The sequence below is a fragment of the Dromiciops gliroides genome, chromosome 5 (genome assembly GCF_019393635.1).
Source record: "Dromiciops gliroides isolate mDroGli1 chromosome 5, mDroGli1.pri, whole genome shotgun sequence".
Lineage (NCBI taxonomy): Eukaryota > Metazoa > Chordata > Mammalia > Microbiotheria > Microbiotheriidae > Dromiciops > Dromiciops gliroides.
The window spans coordinates 44,238,917-44,260,651 of NC_057865.1; the positions used below are offsets into that span (position 1 = coordinate 44,238,917).

Sequence of the window (21,735 nt, forward strand, 5' to 3'; positions counted from 1 at the left end):
CCTCCTTCCTCCTTCCTCCTCCTCCTTCTTCTTCTTTTTTTTTTTTTGCAGGGCAATGGGGGGTAAGTGACTAGCCCAGGGTCACACAGCTAGTAAGTGTCAAGTGTCTGAGACTGGATTTAAACTCAGGTCCTCCTGAATCCAGGGCCGGTGCCTTATCCACCACACCACCTAGCTACCCCCTGAATGTGTGTTTCAAGAATGCAGGAATAAATGATGCATTTGTAATTTCACAACTACGCATAGAGCACCTATTGTGGGAACTTACTCCATCAACACATTAACCCATCTATGACGTGGGATGTCAGCCTTAGGGGGTTGACTGATGTACATACAGAGATTAAGTTTGCCCAAGGTCAAACAGCTAGTAATTCTAGAGGCCTTGCTATTTATATCTCAACCCAGATATTGTGATATTTGATTACAAACTCAGTCTTCTGATTCTGTGATCCATGCATAGACTCTGCAAGGAACAACACAGAGAACATAAAAGAGAGACTCTGAGATGTTAAAGTCCAAATGTGACAGCTCCCCTGGCACAGACACTGAGAACAGGATACTACAGAAGCAAGAGCAAAATTTAAATCTATTTGTTGTCCTTACAATTTCATCTCTCAGTGTTCTCGGGATGACCTAGTTAAACTGGGTCTTGTGTCAAGCTTTCTTCAGGTTTTTCCCCCCCTTGTCCAGTACTTTTTGCAATTTTGTGAGACACTGTTGTCATAATACTTTGTGTTTTCCTTTGGGCAAGGAGTTCAAGTGGTTTTCTGTTTTTGAAAGTTTTACAGTTTTAGAAATTCCTTAAGTGTCTATTAATGACGCCCTTTGGAGTCTAGTGTTTGAGAATGGCAAAGTGCAGTAGTAGTGTTGTGGTTTTGTCCAGACTCTTTTGGTTTTTTCTGTAGCTACTCTTCTGTATTGATCTAGGAAATGGTGAGGATAAGAATTATTAAATTGAGTTTTACCCATTTTCTACTTTCAGAGTCAACCAATTGTTTAAATAGGTCAGGTTAGAGCCCCAGAATTTCACATAGTGTCTTCTTGTTGCTCTCTTTTTGTTGTCATTTTTAATCCATTTGTTATTTGTCAACCAATGGTTTAAATAGGACCTGTTAGAGTCCCTGAATTTATAGTGACTTCTCATTATTCTCCTGTCTTCCACTTTGTCATTTTTGACCTTGGTTCTAATTAATCAATGATGAGCTAATTCATTCACACTTCATATCTGTCCTCTGCTCCCAGGGCGTGCTGCTCGCCCCCCCCCCCCCGCAAACTTCTGTGTAACGAGGGTACCCAGGCTGGTTGCCTCTTCATTTCCCAGCAGGCTGCCTTCAGCAGGACTTCTTCCCCAGGCCCTGTACCAAGTATCTTCTCTTCCCGGATCTTCTTAGCTTCCTTTCCTGCATTTTATCCCCATTACAATGTAAGCTGTATGAAGACAGGGATGTCTTTCTTTTTGCATGTATTGGCATTCTCAGCACTTAGCACAGTGCCTGGCACATAGTAAACATTTAATAAAAGCTTGGCTGACTGACTTGAATGCAAATAGCTGATTTAGAATTTTTTTTTTGCAGGGCATTGAGGGTTAAGTGACTTGCCCAGGGTCACACAGCTAGTAAGTGTCAAGTGTCTGAGGCTGGATTTGAACTCAGGTCCTCCTGAATCCAGGGCTGGTGCTTTATCCGCTGTGCCACCTAGCTACCCCCTCATTTAGATTTGACACCAAAGTCAGTAACCAGCTGAGATATGTTAACTTGATTCTCTGCAAAGGTGCTTGTTAAATATCGTATTCTCCAACTCTCTCCTTGAATAAAGTACCCCCAGGAGTATATCACACCACCAGTCTTTGGACAAAGAGTACCAACAGTTGAATTAATGTTTATAGACAGCCTAATGGGAGTTAATAACACCCTATACCTTCTTCCACAATCACTACAGACACAGAAGGAGTCTGTCTGTTGGCTGTTTGGGATTATACTTTGTTCCATATTTAAATAATACACTTGCCTAGTGACCAACGTGTTGGGGAGGGACCCTCAACCAAGTGTAGTCTGTTGTCAGGGCCAGACTTCGTCTTTTTCCCTGGGTCATGCCCCTGTGGGCATAGCTTTGAAAACAGAGGGCCACCATGAAGCGTCATAGTAGGGCTGTTACAGAGGACAATGACCATAGTCTGTAAGATCCATCAAGGAAGCAACAAGCAACTGTGAAGTGTCCTTGGATGGACTTAGCACCTGCTGAGGCTACAAATACAAAAGGCTAGACAGTCAAGGCTCTCAAGGAGATAACATTCTATGGAAAATAAGCTCTGTGAATGTAAAGCACTTCTGTCTACACAGTCCTGGATCCAAGCTGACTTTGCCGCTCACTAGCTCCTGATCCTAGGCAAGTCACCTGGCCTATTTCAACCCCACTTTCTGTAGGTACAAAACAGAGGTAAAAATGCCTGCTCTCCCTCACTTTTAGGAAGATTATGAACAAAGAGCTTTGTATACAATAAAACCTTGTACAAATGAGTGGTTATTATTTATTTTGTTTACATAACCACATTATGGTCAGTGGTTCAAAGGGGACGGCTGCAGGCTCCCCGAGGTGAGGGCCTTACTAGCAGATGAATTCTAGCAAGGAGATCCACAGGACATTGAAGTGGCCTGGCAGAGGAGGGAACTGGAGTCAAGAGGTCAGAGAGGGAACAATCGAATGATGACAATTCTGTCCCTGAGCAGGATTTGTGTGCTATGCAAAGTTAAAGCTCTGAGGCCCTAGTCCATCTGCACCTCTGTTACTCCCACCCACGTATGTTAGTGTCATGGCCTGGGCAATTATTATCCCTACGTTATAGCTAAGAAATACAAGGTGCCCATTAGTGATGAGGTCTGACTAGGCCACTGAACCAAGAAGGTCTGGATTCGGGTCAGGAGCTCTTCTCTTCTGACTTAAGGCCTGCCTACTTAGTGGGATCAGAGCATGCATTATGATGTCTCGGTCAAGCACAGTGAAGATGAGTGAGGGGAAGAAAAGGAGAGAAATCAGGTTCAATTGTCTCTTCAGTACGTGTGTTATGCCACACACATTATGTTGGTGGAGAAAAGGACAGAGAGTTATTAGAGAAAAGAATAGGAGGGAGTCTGATGTAGAATGAGAATCAATTATGATGAAAATTGCTGTTAACCAAATGGGAGGTAACTGGTAGAGGATTTATTCAGTTATTTGCAGTTATGAAATGGAATGACTCAGAGGGACAGGAACTTTTAAAAGAACTGGATACCATCCAATCCTGGGGGCTTATACAGATAAAAGTACATTTTATATTTTGCCAATCACTGTATTCTATATATATAAGAAGAGAGAACTGACACAGAGCCTTTTTTTATTAAAAATGTTAATGTAAGATTGTTAGTCTTTGGGGACTCACTTTTTAAGTGTGGAAGATTCAACAGACTTTAACAATACGACATACATAAAGACTTTTGAAATCTAATTAATCTCTTGACATTTGACTAAAAGTCAAAGCAATGGACCGCAAGATGAATAGGACACCTCACCCGTGAAGGTTGACTATTATCTTTTTTCATGATCCGCAAATGAGTTATTAAGCTCCTTCTGCAAAGTTTTATTACTCCTCTTCTCATTTTAATAACTAACCTCAATTTAAGCATTCCAGTATTTCCTTAATATGGTGAGGGAAGGACTATAGTAATTGCTACCAGACATCACTCATTGTTTTTCCTCTAAAACAGAGAATATAAAAGAGGCTTTGGGTGATTTTTGGGCTGCACAGATTTAACTACTTAAGGGGGAAAAAAAGGAATCCAGATGTTAGTTGTCTATCTCCCTAGGTTGTACAACCTGCCTGGTTCTTCATTTCCATCTTTAGTTCCTGAATGTCAGCAGTCTAGACATAAGGGAATAAAAGTGAATGTATGTTTCAACATGTTGGGGAAGTGCTTTCAGAGAAAACAATTTACATCTGAACAGCTTTCTTCCATTACATTAACTTTTTTCCGTGGTTCCAATTTTGGTGATTGCAGGGTATTCACACACTCTGGCAAGTACAAAAGGAACAAAAAACAAAAATACAGAATCTCAGAGCAGGATGGGATCTGAGAGATGACTAGTCCAAAATCCTTTTTGCAACATTATCAAAGGGTGATTTATTCAGTGGGGGTGTTAGTCCATCTTGTATCATATTTATTTTTATGAATGTTATACTCCTGCTCATTAATTTGTAAGCTTCTGAGGGAGAGGGACAATGTCCTTTTCCATCTCTGTATTTTCAATATCTAGTGTAATGCTTTGTACCTAGCAGACACATAACAAATTGTTGTTGGATCTGAATTTGATTGCGAAAAGAATGACTTAAGATGAATAAATATAAGCATATAATTCCTATTATGGAAAGGAAGAGTACCATAATATTAAAATTTGGCTTAAATACTAAGAGTAATGGGAATAGTTTATTTTATTGTTTCCTCACTTGGTGTAGGAGCACTAGGGCCTGGAGTCAAGAAGACTCATCTTTGTGAGTTCAAATCTGGCCTCAGACACTTACTAGCTGTCTGACCCTGGCCAAGTCGCTTCACCCTGTTTGACTCACTTTCCTTATCTATAAAATGATCTGGAGAAGGAAATGACAAACCATTCCAGTATCATTAAGAAAATCCCAAATGAGTCATGAAAAGTTAGACAGGACTGAAAAATGACTGACCAACAACTTGTAAGGAACAGGTTATGGGATTTAGTTTTTCTATCCAATCTGTCACTTCTTCATCTTGTTGGATTTGTTCAATCCATTCACATTTAAAGATATGAGGTAGATTTTTATTGTCCTCCATTTGTTTGTAGTCTATGTTTTCAAATGAAGGGCTTCCCCCCTCCTCCCCAGTAAACACCATCTATGTCTCTTATGCTATTTTACTTTAACCTGTCTTAAGGCAGTCATATTCCGCTGGCTCTTTCCCCCTCCCCCTCAAGCCTCCCACATGTTTTGTTTCTTGCCCTTTCTTCCAGTTTCATAGTTTTGCTTATTCCTTTTTCTTCAGTGCTTTTATCTAGTTATTTATTTTTTTCATTTTTCTCCCTTCACTCCTGGTTACGTAGTCAAGTTGAATCTCCTTTTCTGCTTTTTTTGGTTAGTTTTTAAATGTCTATTTCCTGTGATTTTTTTCCCCAAACAATTTCTTTTTCTCATTTCCTTAATTATCTTCGCTTTCTGTATATTCTAGACTTTTCTTCTTTGGCTAATGGCCCATGTGATTATTTAGTTCTTCTTTAAATCCTGTATTTCTCATGGAATTTTCTTTTAAACAACTTCTTCATGATTGTCTTAGATTTTGCTGGGAAGCCCCCTTTTCTCAGTTGTTTTTCTGTTTATCCCATGCAGAAAATCAACCTGTGTTCCTGACTGCATTATTCATTATTAACCTTTAATCTCCCTCATTGTCTTCTCTGGGTCCATGCCCTTCTACCCTTCTGGGTGACAGCTGCCTCCAGGAGCTCTGATTCACCTTCTCTTGCAGGAGGAGTGGTCTCTCTAAGCACCAAATCCCTGAAGATTATACCTACTGTAAGGTCGTCTCCCTTTAGGGAACATGTCTTCTCCCATAGGAGCATTCATCAGTGGTGCCTCCTCTTAACACCAAATCAAGATTCCCTCCTTTCTTTCCCAGCCTTTCCAACTTCTTCCTTTGCATCCTTAACCATTCTCCTAGAGTCTCTCTTCTTCCAGACAGACTAAAGAAGTTATTTTCAATTCATTGTTAGTCTTTTAATTGATTAGAGTATATCCCATATTCCCCTCTATCTTTATCCTACTCCTGCCGCCTTATAACCTCACACCCCTGTCCCCCATTCTGCATTATTAATCCCTTGAATAATGCTAGTTCAACTGTAGGCAGCATGTTGTGATGGTCGTAGTCCTTGATATTTCAGGCTTGTTTTTTCCACTATCACTTCTGATTAGCAATAATAACTTTTAAATACTGCTTTCACCCTTGTCTCCTCATGCATGTTTAGAAAGAAATCTCTTGATGATCTCATTGTTATTTTGTAGTCCTTGGATTCTGTATTTATTTATTCTTTGTGTATTTCTGTTATCTCAGGTGTTTGAGAAGGAAATAATTTCTCCATTCATGTCCGGATTCCATTCTAGGATTGTTTCAAACACCTCTTTTATAATGAATGTTCATGTTTTTTCATTTATGATTAGGCTGCAGGGTAGTCCACCTTGGGTTACATCTTAAGTTCCTCTGCTCTTATAAACATATTCCATTTTCTGTAGCAGTTTCTAGTGGATGCAGAATAGTCTTGTGTTATTTAAATTTCCTTTCCTCTATGTTTTAAGTTTTTTCTCTTGGTTGCTTATAGAATCCGTTGTTTCTTAGTGAAATTATTTTGTAGTATCATTTTTACTGGAGGCGATCTATGGATACTTTTAATTAGCACTTTGTTTTCTGTGTCCAAAGGTTCTGGGCAGTTTTCTTTTATTGTTTTTTGAATTATGGCATTCAGGTTTGCATTATGGTGTTTTGGGGGAGACCTATAATTCTTAAGTTGTTTCTACAATTCTGTCTTTGAAATCAATGTTTTACTTTTATGGAACTCATGCTCTCTTTTAATGGTATTGATTTTTCCTTCTCTTGTTCAAAGATGCAGTTCATTTCCATCTATATTTTCAATCCCAATCTATTGTCTGCTTTTCTTTCTTTAGTGAAAGTTGTCATAGTGAGTTCAAGTTTTTCCATTCTGCCAATTATTTCTGTTTTGCAGGCCATAAATTTTGCTTTCATAATTCCATTTTTCTTTTAAACTGTTTGGGAACACTCTGATGTGGTTTTATGCTCTCTTGGGAATCTAGAGAGTCATCAGCCTCATCAGGTATTGTTTCATTTTCCTTTGTTTTACAATATTTATTCATAGATGCCCGGACTCTCTTCTCTGACCTGGAGGCCATTTTTCTTTTCACTATTAATATCTTCCCTGTTGCCTTATCTGTTTATAATCAAGGACTTTAATTGAGTTTTCTTCCTCCTTAGATCTCTAGTAATTTTAGTCTTTTTTCCCCCTATTGCTCACTTTATGACTCCCTCACACCTGATGGTAGTTTACTTGGAGAATGGAGTTCTTCAGTCCCCTCCCACAGTGGAAAATTCATGTTTTGCCAGACTCAGTTTTTGCCCAAAGTGACTTCTTGGGTGATAGCTCTGGTCTGAGATGGATCTAAGGCTCTTTCTCTCAGTATTAATAGAGAGCCACACTGTCCCCTCCACCAAATGTCCCCCCAGTTCCCTCTGTTTCTCCATTCTCTTGCTGAGCTCTGTTGCAGCAGAGTACTGTCATGCTGCTATCTGAGTTTGAGTAAATTTCTGCTGCTTTTTGTGGGGGGGGAGTGGACATAGGGGTATAAAGTTGCATTTTTATACAAGTTTGTGGGTCAGCTTGTGTAGTTTTGCTGAGTTGGAGAAAGGAGTGCTGAGTGACTGTGCTAGAGTCAAGTATTCTTTTCTTGTCAATTCACTGGATTTTAACTTTGTGCGGGTTCTTGGTGTCCTAGACCATGGAGACAGCTGAAATTGGCTTATCTCTTGAATATAATTGCTATTTCAGAGATGTTTGAAAGATTCTATGGCTCTCTCTAAACCTACAGCTCCTTTGTTATGGGACTTGGAAGTGACTAAAGAAATCACTTACAACAGAGCCGGGGTGTCAGAGAAAGATTCACAGACCTTGAAAGCGGAGGATTTTGGAAGTCAGAAATAAAGAGGAAATTCATTCCAGGGAAGAAAAAATCATCTATATGAATTTATGAAGTGGGAAAGGGAAGGACTAGGTGGGGGAATAGCTAATAACAATTCAGTTTGTCTGAATGCAGAGTGCACCATGTGAAGTACAATTAATAAGGCTAGAAAAAGAAGTTGGAGCCAAATTGCAGAGTGTGAAAGAGTTTGTTTATATGTTTCCTCACAGGCATATGCATAATGTTAGCTCATGGTGGAGCCTGTGGTTAATCAAAGATTATAGATCTTTTTGACATGAACCTCAGTGAACGTGAATTTCTCTCTCCTCATCTTACTATTACAGAAGCTCAATGAATATCCCCTTCACTTTCTTGCCCCCTAAACCTTATTCTGTATTGATTCTCTGCCCCTCCCCCACTCCATACACATACACATAGAGATATATCTAGATCTCTCTCTCTCTCTCTCTGTTTATGGAAAGGGAGAGGGAGGGATATTCATGTTCAGGTACAAGTCAGATTGTGCCCCTTCGAGGGCTGAAATTCCGTGGCACACTTCAGTTAAGAAGTGCTAGACTGAATCTTAGGAACATAGATCAGTAATTAGAAGAGACAGACAGACAGACAGACAGACAGACAGAAAGAAAGAAAGAAAGAAAGAAAGAAAGAAAGAAAGAAAGAAAGAAAGAAAGAAAGAAGAGACTTCAGAGACCATTCAGTCCAGTTCTTAACTTGGAGACTATAAACTTTTTTTAAAAAATCTAGATTTTGATAACTACTTCAATATAATTGGTTTCTGTTGTATATACTGGGTATTTTAGTTGATGCCTTTTGAAAACATTCTTCTGCAAAAGGGTTCATAGGCTTCATGAGATTCTCAAAGGGGTCTATGACTCAAAAAGGGGTTGAGAATTCCTAATCTACTCCAACTAAGGACTTGCCCAAACTCACACAAGAGGAGATACTGTCAGGATTTGTGCTGAGGTCTTTGGACTCCAGATCCCTTATTTTCCCCACTAGACGATGCTGCTCTCGGAGTTTTTTTCTCCTTAAGGAATCCATCTCCAGGTTCCTAATGAGAGTACATGGGAGCAGCACCAATTTCTCAAGAAGGTTCTCATCAGTGGAAAGAAAGTGAACTACAGCATCTTCTACTGAGCCTTTAAAGCTCTTCAGCTTCATGGTTTGTGGGAGGGGCATGAAACAGACCATCATTAGGATGTCCATTTCACAAGCAGGCAGGTCTTCATCACATGAAATTTGCCAGACATTAGTGGCAATAAGTGCTATTGAATCATTAAGTCCCCTAAGTTTGCAGCAGTTAGTGTGCCTGCCAAGAGAGGCAACAAAAATAAATCAACTAATCAACTTGACTTTATGGTGACATAAAATTCAATAAATGACATTCTTGGCTGATGCCACATAATATTTCTTCAAAGATAAAACTGTCATCTTTTTGGAAGAAATATAATGAAAAATTGTTTAAAATAACCACTTTTGTCCTCGATTCATACATAGTACTGAAAGTTGAGATATCACTGGGTTTTCTGGATAATAGAGAAATGGGTTGGAAGAGAGGGAGAAAAGGAATGAAAAAATAGCCATGCACAATGAACATATCTTATAATAATTATGGTCAAGTAGGTAATCACTATTAATTTCCATTTTCATTGGATGTTGATTTAGGTTCAAAAACTTTGGGTTGAAATATAATTACCCACTCCCCCTCAATTTAAATAATCTTCGGGAGCAAGCAGAAGAATAAATATTGTAAGTGAATTATACAGTGCCTTGTTGATATTTAATTGATTTGAGAAGAAGAAACTTCAAGTACTGAATAAAATCAAGAGCTTTTTAAAAAAAAATCACTTGGATCCCATTTTAAATTGGTCACTAGAGTATAAGTGTCAAATTTATAAGTGTTTCTTTAAATTTCTTTAATTGTCCCTTTTGTATGAACATTTGGGATCATACTTCAACAACTGTTCTCCCAAAAAAAAAGGACTTTGATATTATTAAATACATAAAAGTAGAAAATATGCCTATACCATCTTGGGACACATAGAATAATAAGCCCTTGAAGGAATAAAAGAACCTCACCAAATCCTGGCCCCAGGCACCAGCTCTACTCTAGAATAAATCTTTACCTAAAGATAAACACCCGGAGGTAGATAAAATGAAACTACATTGAGAAGTTGGAAAAGGTGCCTAGAAAAGGTGAGAGTTCCAGCTGCCCCTAGGTTGAAACAGATCGATTTTCATTAGCTACAAAGACATGGGACCTCTCTGGCTTCCTGCTCTCCCCTGTGCTCTTGAAATCAGCATTGGCAGTCACAATCACAAGTATTCTTTACTTCCTTTCCTTGGGACTAGCATTTATCTCTCCTCACAGGCTTGCTCCTATCAGTAGTGATCTGGCCCTCCGTGACTGGTGAATTAGATTACTGCAATGCAGTTTGCCTCTTTAACCTTGGAAACTCCTGCTCATGCTCCATATAGTCTTGTGGGCTTTAGAGTGTTTGTGGAAAGAAGCACCAACTATCTATACCTGTAGTCTGCTTTAGCATCCAGTTTATTCCTAATGGTGAACTTTGATCTGTAAGGTCTTCAGTGGTCTGAGGACTAAGGGACAATTTAATTTCCTACCCTCTCTCATGTTGGAAGATAGATCAAGTGAGATCTTTTCTATTTCTGGCTGTCCATTTAAATTTCTTGAGATGTAAGAAGATTTCACTTCAACAAACTGTTAGACACTGGGAATATAAAGATTAAATGGCATAATTCCTGCCTTAAAAGAGCTTATCATTTAGAAGGGGAAAAAGATTTGCATAAAAGTAACTATAATACAAGTTAGAATATGGTTGCATGTGTAGGAACTAGCATGAGTGATTCAAGGAGGAAAGGAGAATGTCTAAACAGTAAGCTCAAGAAGAAATCATGGAGGAGCTGGTATCCGTAGTAACCAGTACCTGAAGGATTTCAGTAGGTAGAGATGGTAGACCGAGTATAGCAGGAAGGGGGACCACTCCAGGCCTATGGAATGTCCTGAGAAGTGCCCAGGAAAGGACCTGGTTTACTAGTCCAGAGTCGTCACAAAAGGTGTGATGCCTCTTCAAGGCCTGTGTGAAGGTCCTTCATTTGGTATGGTATATTCTAAAAAGTGTCAATTGTTTGTCACCTCAATGAAATTCTTAAAGATCTGTTTGATCAGGAATTACCTAAGTATGATGATTATGCCCACAAACAACTAAATTAATCCTAGGAATAGTAAGTAAAAATGAAATTCAAGAACATCACTCACCAAACTGTTTGCTAGAAATGTTAACAATGAGTAAAATGAGCTTCCAAAGGCAACAAGAGATTATAATATCCATAAACTGTAAGGAAGAGTTCACTGAATGAAATCAAAGCAGGATTACAGAATCATAAATACAGGGCTGGAAGGGAAACAAATCCCTCATTTAACCAATGAGGAAACTGAGCTTACAGATGATTTAAAAGAAAAACATTATTCAAAGCCAAATGATTACACTGACTATTATTATTATTATTATTATTGGTGAGGCAATTGGGGTTAAGTGACTTGCCTAGGGTCACACAGCTAGTAATTGTTAAGTGTCTGAGGCTGGATTTGAATTCAGGTCCTCCTGAATCCAGGTCTGGTGCTCTATCTACTGCGCCACCTAGCTGCCTCACTATTATTTTTTAACTGAGAAATGTTGTTGTTTTTTCTATTGACTATCACCATGAATTGATTAAACATAGTTTTAGATTGTTAACTGACTAGGCTTTAAGAGTCTGCTCAGAATCTCCCAGCCCTTAAAAGGGTTATTTTAAAGTCTCTTCAAAGATTTTGCTCTGTGAAGTATTCTCCAAATAAATTTAGACCACAGATCTGAATTCTGTATAGCCCTGGAAGGCTTTAAGTAGGTCCTCTGGGTACAAATTACAAGAAGGCAGGCTTTCATTTAATATGAGATTGCCTTTGCTAATACCTGGAGCCATCCAAAAACTAAACAGATGCTTCATATAGTAGTAAGCTTCTCATTAAGAGAAGTTTTGATTGGAGGTTGAATGACCATCAACCAGGGATGCTACAAAGAGTATTCCTACCTTGAAAGGAAAGCTGGAAGATGACCTCTAAAGTGTGGTTATTTATTAAGGCTTTTTAACTCATCCTCAGAACTGTTTCAGTTTCTATTGGCCCTATACTGTGAAACAGATGTCACACTCTTAAGATTTTAAAGAAGTACCAGATTTAAATATATAAATATGTTGACTCGTGCTGCAATTTATCTTGACTTTAAAAGGTATATTGCATAGAGAATTACATGAGACTTAATTATTTTAAAACATTATTTCGAATCTTATTTTTAAAAGAAAAGGGTTTTCTAAAAGCTACTGAATGCGTGCTACTGATCCATAAAGCCAAAGCATCTCCCCAAGTGATTTTCTGGTCTCCTGGGTAAATACTGATTTAGGCAGTTTTGTAATAAACCTCCTGAGAAATGAGAATTTCTTTTTAGAGCCATCATGAGCTATTGAAGACATACATAATTTCTCTAAATGCTCCTTTGGAGCTGCTGTGGTTTACTGGATGACCGCAGTTTGCCATGTAAATCCATCATTCATACTGTCATGCCAGTAATACAGAAACTTGTATTAATATCCATTATGTAAAGGTCAATGCATATACACTAGCCAGCAGCCAGTTTTTAAATGTTAATAATTCAGTTATTTTTTAAATATGTAAACAAAAGAAAAGGTCTTACCTGACATTATGAATTCTTTCCTTGATAAAAATAAAAATGTTTGAAACCAAGAAAACTATGTGATGAGTTGAACTCAAAAACAGCTGGAGAGGAGAGGAGTCTCACAGTAATAAATGTAACAGAGCATAACAGGAAGAGACAAAATACACAGGACGCTAAGAGCAGTCCGTTCTCAGCAGTTCATGTGTGAACCACGTGACCGGCTTGACTCACCACCTGTCTGGTAGCTTATGGGTTCACTCCCATCAGCATCAGTCTCTGTGTGTGCTGGGAAAGGAAGACTAGGTGCTTATGGACAGTGCTCCAGAGAAAGCCAGACCATTTGTTGGGACAGTCTGTATGTAGCTTTCCTTTATGTGAACCATGGCTTATCTCCAATAGGATGAATAAATGATTATGAAACCAACTTCCAAATGTGTTTTCAAATAAATGGGGATAAGCTTCAATGCAAGAATTACCTGAGTAGTTTTTAACATGGAACTTGATGCCAGGAAAGTTCATAAACAAAACTCTTTTTGTATGAACTGAAACATCCCTGTGAAATAATGAATTTTATCTGACGCTTTCTAATATAGATATCTAGGAAGACTTAATTCACATATACCACCAAAAGCAAGCTATCCAATGGTAACCCAGTTCTGAAAGAATTCTAGTTTGGCAGGCCCAGTAACAGCTTGGCCTTCCCTAGCATTTTTTCTGACAACTGAGGCTTACTCCTCTACCCCAGTGAGGCTGGAAGGAAGCGTGAATGAAGAACAGCACTGAAACTGGTTCAGTTTGCTTTTCAGACTCTTCTACATTGTCACTGTTTATGAGTAAATATCAGTGTGTTTGGAAAGCAACTATTGGGCCTTGGTGAGTGTGCTCTTATCCTTTGACCAGGCCTCAGTTCAGTGGAAGGGAACCTCTAAATGGAGAGGGTACCAAGAGTAAAGTGATGCATATTACTAAAGTTGTAGGGAAAAAGGGTAGTGAAAAGAATTAGAACTCTTTAACCTGGAGAAGAAAGGGTTGAGAAGCTGACTTAGTAAAAACCCCATTCTGGACCTTTATGAAGTATCAGTAGAAGAGAAATGGCAACTAGTATTTGTTCCTCCCCACAAATGACAGCTCAAGAGGCATGTAAGTTAATGAGAGCAGGGAAATTTAAGCTGGACATGAAGCATCCCTTTTTACAAAGATAGGCATATGTGGATTCCGAGAGTTGTTTAAAAGATCCAAAATTCCTTACGCCCAAAGGGCTATAAAACCGTTCATACTCTTTGATCCAGCAATACCACGACTAGGTCAGTATTCCAAAGAGATCATAAAAAGGGGAAAAGGACCCACATATACAAAAATATTTATAGCTACTCTTTTGTGGTGGCAAAGAATTGGACATCATGGGGATGTCCATCAACTGGGGAATGGCCAAGCACGTTGTGGTATATGAATGTATTAGAATATTATTGTGCTGTAAGAAATGATGAGCAGGCAGATTTCAGAAAAACCTGAAAAGACTTACGTGAACTGATGCTGAATGAAGTGAGCAGGACCAGGAGATCATTATACACAGTGACAGTAACAGCAACATCATGCAATGATCAATTGTGAAAGACTTAGCTCTTCTCGGCAATACAATGATCAAGGCAATTCCAGAAGATTTATGATGGGAAAATGCTCCCCACATCCAGCAAAAGAACAATGGAGTCTGAATACAGATCAAAGTATACTATTTTCACTTTATTTGTTGTTGTTATTTTTTCTTTCTTGTTTTTGGTTTTGTTTTTTTTGCAGGGCAATGGGGGTTCAGTGACTTGCCCGGGGTCACACAGCTAGTAACTGTCAAGTGTCTGAGGCCTGATTTGAACTCAGGTACTCCTGAATCCAGGGCCGGTGGGTGCTTTATCCACTGCACCACCTAGCTGCCCCTATTTTTTTCTTTCTTGTGGTTTTTTTCGGTTGTTCTGATTCTTCTTTTACAACATGACAATATATTAATATATTAAAAAAGATCTGGGGGGTAGCTAGGTGGTGCAGTGGATAAAGCACTGGCCTTAGATTCAGGAGGACCTGAGTTCAAATACAGCCTCAGACACTTGACACTTAACTAGCTGTGTGACCCTCGGCAAGTCACTTAACCCTCATTGCCCTGAAAAAACAAAACAAAAACAAAAACAAAAAAAGATCCAAAGTTCTTTTAAGAACCTAGATGTTTTTCTACTGGTATTTCACCTGATTTCTACTTAGATTGAGGCCTAAAGATACTGTGGTAAATGGCTAGAGATGGAATATACCCCTGCAGGGTTGGTTTAGCTTTGAGCAGACAGGCTCGTCCCAGAAACAGCAGATACATTGTGGGCTAGGGAGGGGAAGACAGACAGAGATATGGTGTCCAAGGCACCATAAGTCTACGGCTGCTGCAGAGAAGCCATGGGGTGGGAGGAATGATAAGGGCAGGACAAAGTTGAGAGGAGCTCTGGCCAACTGTGGTGCACCTTGAGAAAAAGAAGAACAACTTATGAAAGCTTCCTATTTTTAACTTGATCTTAACCTGACTGGGCCAGAAGCGATGCAACTTTCTATCTAAGTAACTATTCTTGATATCTAGGTGTTGAATTCAGTTATGTTCTTTAAGTGCTGTGGGACAAAGGTAACCCTCAACCTAACCCTAATTATAGCTCTATCACAAGCTAATGATTTTTAAAACAATCATAGCAGCTCATTAAGCTCTTCATTAAAGTGCAGAAAGGATGTGTGATCTATTTTGGAGAAAGGGACACCCACACCACTGAAATGAATAAATGAAAAGCATTTACGCAATAATAGGGAGGTCAGTATTACAGATATAAAAACGTGAAATCTTAGCATTAGTGAAATGAATCGATCACGATATTAAAGGGTAGATTTGAGCTCTCTAGATGAAACCTACCCAGCTCGGGCTCAATGTCATTACTGTCCAAACGTGGCTCCGAGAAGCCCTTACCTTGTTCATAGAGCAGCTTCATATTCGACTCTTTATAAGCAACCAGATTGTTGAGTAGGGCGATGACACTCTGCATGGTGTTCCCCAGAATGCTTTCCTGGTGTTCCTGCAACAAACATTCATCGCCATCATAACCATGCCCACAGACAACCATGGCACTAATAAAGATGAATGAGCAAACGACTGTCCCTGATGTCCTTCCACAAGGTTTAATCATTACCTTTGATAGCTCAAGGAAGCACATTCTCCTCAGTGCCCAAGTCATTCCTTGGTAGGAAGTCACTTGTTCTGCAAAGCCCATTAACTCATTTCAATGAACCGAACAGTAACCTCATGGCTCGAAAAAGTGATGTTGGGAAGATGACAAATAAGCCAGAAATAAGTGGATTCCAACATGTGATTCTAGGCTGTTTAGATGATGGCACTTCAAACAGACCTTGAAAGAATCTTTGTTCAAAGAGCAATGGAAAATGAGCCTGATAAAGGACCAGTGGCTCAAGGATTGAGATTTAGAAGAAAAGTTAGAAGCCATTGAGTGGAGAACACCTACTTATTTGACAGATGAGGAACTGAAGCCCACAGAGGTTATGTGACTTAGCCAGGGTAAGCAACAGCACAAGGATTTGAACCCATGTCCTCAGTAGTCTTTCTACTGAACCATCTTGGACATGAAGAGGGAAAATACTCAAACCCCCTCACTTCTATCTTGCCCCAAAGATCTGTGCTTCGCTAGTCTGGGTATATGCTCCAGCAAAACAGATTTTGTGCCATAATAGATGGTCTTGTGGGCTGCAATAGCAATAACAATCAATCTCCTTGTGACCCGCCTGCTAATAATGATAATAATATTGAGTAATTAACGATGATGATAATAAATATTTCTTTAATGCTTTAAGATTTGCCAAGCAATCCTGTGAGGCGAGTATTGTTATTATTTCCATTTTACAGATAAATTAACTGGGGTGAAGTATCTTGCCTAGGGTTTTCTTGACTCCAAGTATGCTGCATAACTTAAATGGCAAACTCAGTTGTGCCATATTGGTAGAAGTGCCCTGCTGGCCAGTTCTTAAGAACCCAGGGCCTCACCACTTACTTCACCACAGATCACTGTAGAAGAACTCAGTGAAGGAATGAATGCCTCATCATAGCAGCAACTGCTGATCAATGTAGTCTCCTCCTCCTCCCAGATTTGAATCGACTTTCCTATGTATTTTGGCATTTAGCTTTACTTTCTCATAGGAAAGGCAACAGGGATTGTAGGTCAGGAGAGTTCCATTTGAATTCTGGATCGGTGAGTTGTCACCACCTCGAGACCCTTTGTTTCCTCATTTGTAAAATGAGGGGTTGAGCATGATGATCTACAAGGTTCCTTTTAGGGTTAATATTCAATAGCATTTTTTAATGTCTATAATTCAGTAAAAACAATTTCCAGAAGAATTTGTGTTCTAATCCCACCTATTCAAAAGACCACTACAGAGGGTTTCTTTCTCAAGACTTTTCATTGCATTAACTTCTGTTTATACAGTGCATTAGGTTTAATTATGTTATAACCCTAAAAACCATGCTGATATGAATTGTTGTGGTCATTTCAGAACTATCAAGATTTTCTGATAGTTCTAATATCCTATTAATGTTCAAATAATAATTATTTTATCCTAATATGCTCTAATATGCAAATGGATTTGTGACCTCAATGATGCAGCTATTGTTTCCAGTCATACTGATCACAGTTCATCTATGTACAACCATCCTGTGCAACTCTTGTTTACTCTTGGGGTCTATCCATCAGGCAAGAGGCATTTACCGTGTTCGCCAGACATTGCATGAATACCAAGAGGCCACGTAGACCTCGTATAACTGTCACTATATGACAGGCCCATCCTTTTTGGGGTGGGTGGAGGAGAGGGGTATTATTCATGTAATTAGTCAAATTCTTTTACACCACATCACTTTCGCAATTCCTTGTCTTGTGTTGAACACCCTCCCCCTCCCCCTCTTTCTTCATTGCCTTTAGATGATTCTTAACTTCAACTCTTTGAAAATGATCATGTTTCATAATTCACAGAAATACAACATGACTAGAAGAACGTTTTATTACACATGTGATTTCATTGGTACAGCAGAGATCTAATGATGAAACTCCCCCGATCAACACAGAGATGCACCTGCTTGGCAACTTATACTTCAGTCTTGGAGAGTTGCCTGAGGACACTGAGAATTTAAGGGCTCTAAGGTCACACAGCCAATATGTACCAGAAGGAGGACTTGAACCCAGGTCTTCCTAATTCTGTGCTTAGCTCTCTATCAATTACGCCTCTCAAAAGATATTGGTCTTTAAAAAAAAGCCTCCATTCCTTGGAAAAGTGTGGTGTCATGACAAGATCTCTGAGTTTTCCAAAGCCCAGCCAGCTTCCCTCTTCAATTCTGAGCCCAGCAAATTATCTACTCATTTAGTGTCTACCCAAAGTGTATATATATATATATATATATATATATATATATATGAATGTGTTTGTAGACAGACAGACAGGAAGGATGGATAGAAAGACAAACAAATAGACAAAATTTATAAGTACTCCATTCAACTACACATCATATTTTTGGACGATAGGCTGTTTTCATCTCCTTGTTTTTCCTGTATGGACCAAAATGTTTTTGAGTGTTGTAGATCTTGTTTAGGAGATGAAATTGTCACTAAGCTTGATGTAATTAGCAGGATGTGTTACACAACCAGGAGCTTTTGGAGGATGTTATCATCTGTGGAGAATGCCTCTTTGAGTTTTATTCCATATCGGATCTTCTGTATGACTTTGTTTGTTTGTTTTTTAGCACAGGGCAATGAGGGTTAAGTGACTTTCCCAGGGTCACACAGCTAGTAAGTGTCAAGTGTCTGAGACCGGATTTTGAACTCAGGTCCTCCTGAATCCAGGGCCAGTGCTTTATCCACTGCACCACCTAGCTGCCCCCTTCTGCATGACTTTGGCAAAAAGTCTCGGCAAGCATGTCTACATTTTTTATGCTAATAAGAGTAATCGGTCAATGTTATTTGTGTCATTATATCTCTCAAAGAATTTCTTGCACAATTTTTACATCAGCAAGTTAAACTTCTTGTTAGAGAAGAGTCTTTAAAGCAGTGTTTTGTTCTACCAAATCAAATTCTTTTTACAGTCAATAAACAAAAAGCAGAATAAGATCTTATATTCTCTACATTGCTCAGGTCACTTTGTGACGATGAAGAAGTGGTCTAGTGTAGGATATCACTTGTAAAGTTGGCATGTTACCTCCTAATGTCCTCATAAATGAATGCTTTTGATGCATTTGGATTATTCTCATAAGATATTATACAGATGGGAAAGTAGGCACAGAAGTTGGTAGCTGTTGATATGGGGGGCAGCAGTGATATCATAGCCTGAAATTTGTACAGAGTTCTGATATCTCCCCCCTCCATTCTGATAGGCTGTGAAATGATGTGTGAATGCCTTCATAACTGCATTATGCCCAATGAAAGCCTCCCCTAAAGTATGCTTGTTCTAGTCCAGTTGTTTCCCCATCTATGATTTTTTTTCAGTGCCATTTCTACTTCCTTAAAAAGCTCATCTAATTTAGAACTTAAGAGTGACATCATAATCAAATTAGGGAAGCATAGAAAAAAATTACCAGTCAGCTCTACAGATAAAGGAAGAGGTCGTGACCGAACAAGAACTAGAGAGGATGATGGGAGGGAAAATAGACAATTTTGATTACATGAAATGGAAAAGGTTTTGCATAAGTAGAACCAATGTGGCCAAAATTAGAAGTGAAATTGGAAACGTGAGGGGTGGGGGTGGGGGGATTTTACAACAAATTTCTCGGATAAATGTCTCACATCTCAAGTGTATGAAGAACTGATCCAAATTTGTAAGAATAAGAACTATTTCCCAAATGATAAATGGTCAAAGGATACGAACAGGCAGTTTTCAGATGAAGAAATCAAAACTAGCAATAGTCATTGAGAAAAATGTTCTAAATCACTAATAACTAGAGAAATGAACACTAAAACAACTCTGAGATACTACCTCAAACACAGACTGTAATAAGAGAAAGGGAAAATAACAAATGCTGGAGGAGGTGAGGAAAAATAGGTATGCTAATTCATGGTTGGTGGAGTTGTGAACTGATTCAACCATTCTGGAGAACAATTTAGAACTATGCCCAAAGAGCTATAAAATTATGCATACCCTTTGATACATCAATACTTCTACTGCATCTGATCCCTAAGAAATATGTACGTAAACATTTATAGCAGCTCTTTTTGTGGTGGCAAAGAAATGGAAATCGAGAGGATGCCCGTCAACTGGGGAATGGCTGAACAAGTTGTAGTATGTGATTGCGATGGAAAACTAATAAAGAAATGATGACATCAGTGGTTTCAGGAAAACCTTACATGAACTGATGCAAAGTGAAATGCACAAAACTTGAAGAACATTGTACAGTTAAAGCAATATTGTAATGATGATCAACTCTGAAAGACTTAGTTACTCTGATCAATACAATGATCCAAGACAATTCCAAAGGAATCAAGATGAAATATACTAAGCAACTCCAGAGGGATAGAGAAATGATGAATTATGAGTGCAGACTGAAGCACTAATATGGAATTTTGTTTTACATGACTTCATATGTATGGGGCAGGGGGAAGCTCATCTGGTATTGGACATCTCTTGTTGTCCAATGGTAAAAAGAGTGCGTTATAAAAATCTTCATGGATCTTTTCCATATTTGGGGCGGGGCAGGGGCAGTTGTAAAGATTTCAGTTTCATCTTTAAATGCTCTTAGGATAACTGTTCACTCACCTCTCCAAGCTTTCTTGAAACTTATATTTGCTCTTACTGTTTCCCTTTATTTTATGAAGTGATACTATTTACAGTCTTCCACCATCCTTTTCCTTAAGATTTTACAAACTAATTCATATTCTAAACTGGTGTTGCCTTGGCAGCTATATCTTTTTCCCCTTGTCAAGGAGATCAAAGTCTTTTCTCATTCCTTACTCTTGAATAACATTTTCCAATATATTTTTCACCACCCTCACTTATTTCCATGTTTGCATTGATGTCACCAAGTATTAAAATACATATTGATTGAATTTTAACATAGATTTTCTTTACCTTCTTATCCTTTGCAACAAATGCTAGTGCCTAAGTTGCAATTATTTTCATAGTGCTTTTCCCTAAAAAAATTTTTCATCGGGGAACTTAAATACAAAATGATGTCTGAACAGCAATTAGCATAGGAGCTTAATAAATGCTTATTTATTTGACTTGTTGATTTGACTTTGAACACATGACAAAGTCAGCTGTACTAACCCCTTTATTTACCTCACCAAGGAAAACCCATGGGTCATCCTAGCATTTAGCTACAGCTACCTTTGGTTATCATCAAGACTGAAACAATTTAGTTTCTCCAATATACTTTCTTTTGGGCTACTAGATGAGCATCTCAAGTTTAGAATACAAACAACTAAGTTATATAGAAAGAGGGTCAAAAACAGTGATTCTAGGCACCATCTTCCCCCTTTCCCATCGCTTTGCCATTTAACTCTACAGAAAGAGAAGAGGGCCACAAGAAGGCAGTTTTGCATTTTACTTTGTTTTATGAATGGCCAAAGACTTCATCTCCAAATAGTGCTAAGCCTCCAGTACTCAGTACGGCTCCTCCTATAAGAATACATCAAGAAAGGCTGGACGTGGCAAGCATCAAATAACACTGCCAAAAACATGAGTCTGCATTTTTGTGTGTGCGTGTGAGGCAACTGAGGTTAAGTGACTTGCCCAGGGTCATACAACTAGTAAGTGTTAAGTGTCTGAGGCCAGATTTGAACTCGGGTCCTCCTGACTCCAGGGCCGGTGCTCTATCCACTACGCCACCTAGCTGTCCCTGATTGCATTTTAAAAGTCAGAAATGGTAGGCAACCTTGACTCAGATGCCATCTGTTGCCAGGGTCATTAAGCTAGCAGAAGCAGCCAAAGCTAAGGCTCTACCACTGCAATGGTCTTGGAGAGTCCAGTGTCCACTCTAGATCATTATAAGGAATTGGATTGGGATTTGTGGGGACATTTTAATCTGTAACAGTGAAACACCCAAGATTAATCATGACGTCCAATGACAAATCAGCCAAGCTAAAAGGAAATGTGGCACTAGTTTAAAAACATGATGAAGTCATGGCAGGAGTACGCCTCAGAATTTTGATCCTAAAACCAAAACACATGCAAAACTTAAACCTGTGT

The 21,735-nt window shown here is 38.9% G+C and overlaps 1 protein-coding gene across 1 annotated transcript in view; it reads right to left on the bottom strand.

Annotated features, from left to right (window-relative positions):
• The window catches only part of ULK4 (unc-51 like kinase 4), a 669,562-nt gene that overhangs the window by 259,194 nt on the left and 388,633 nt on the right, over positions 1 to 21,735 (bottom strand). Inside the window, exon 32 of the mRNA XM_043966928.1 lies at positions 15,473 to 15,578. Coding sequence (XP_043822863.1) covers positions 15,473 to 15,578 — 106 coding nt within the window. The remainder of the gene's footprint in view (positions 1 to 15,472; positions 15,579 to 21,735) is intronic.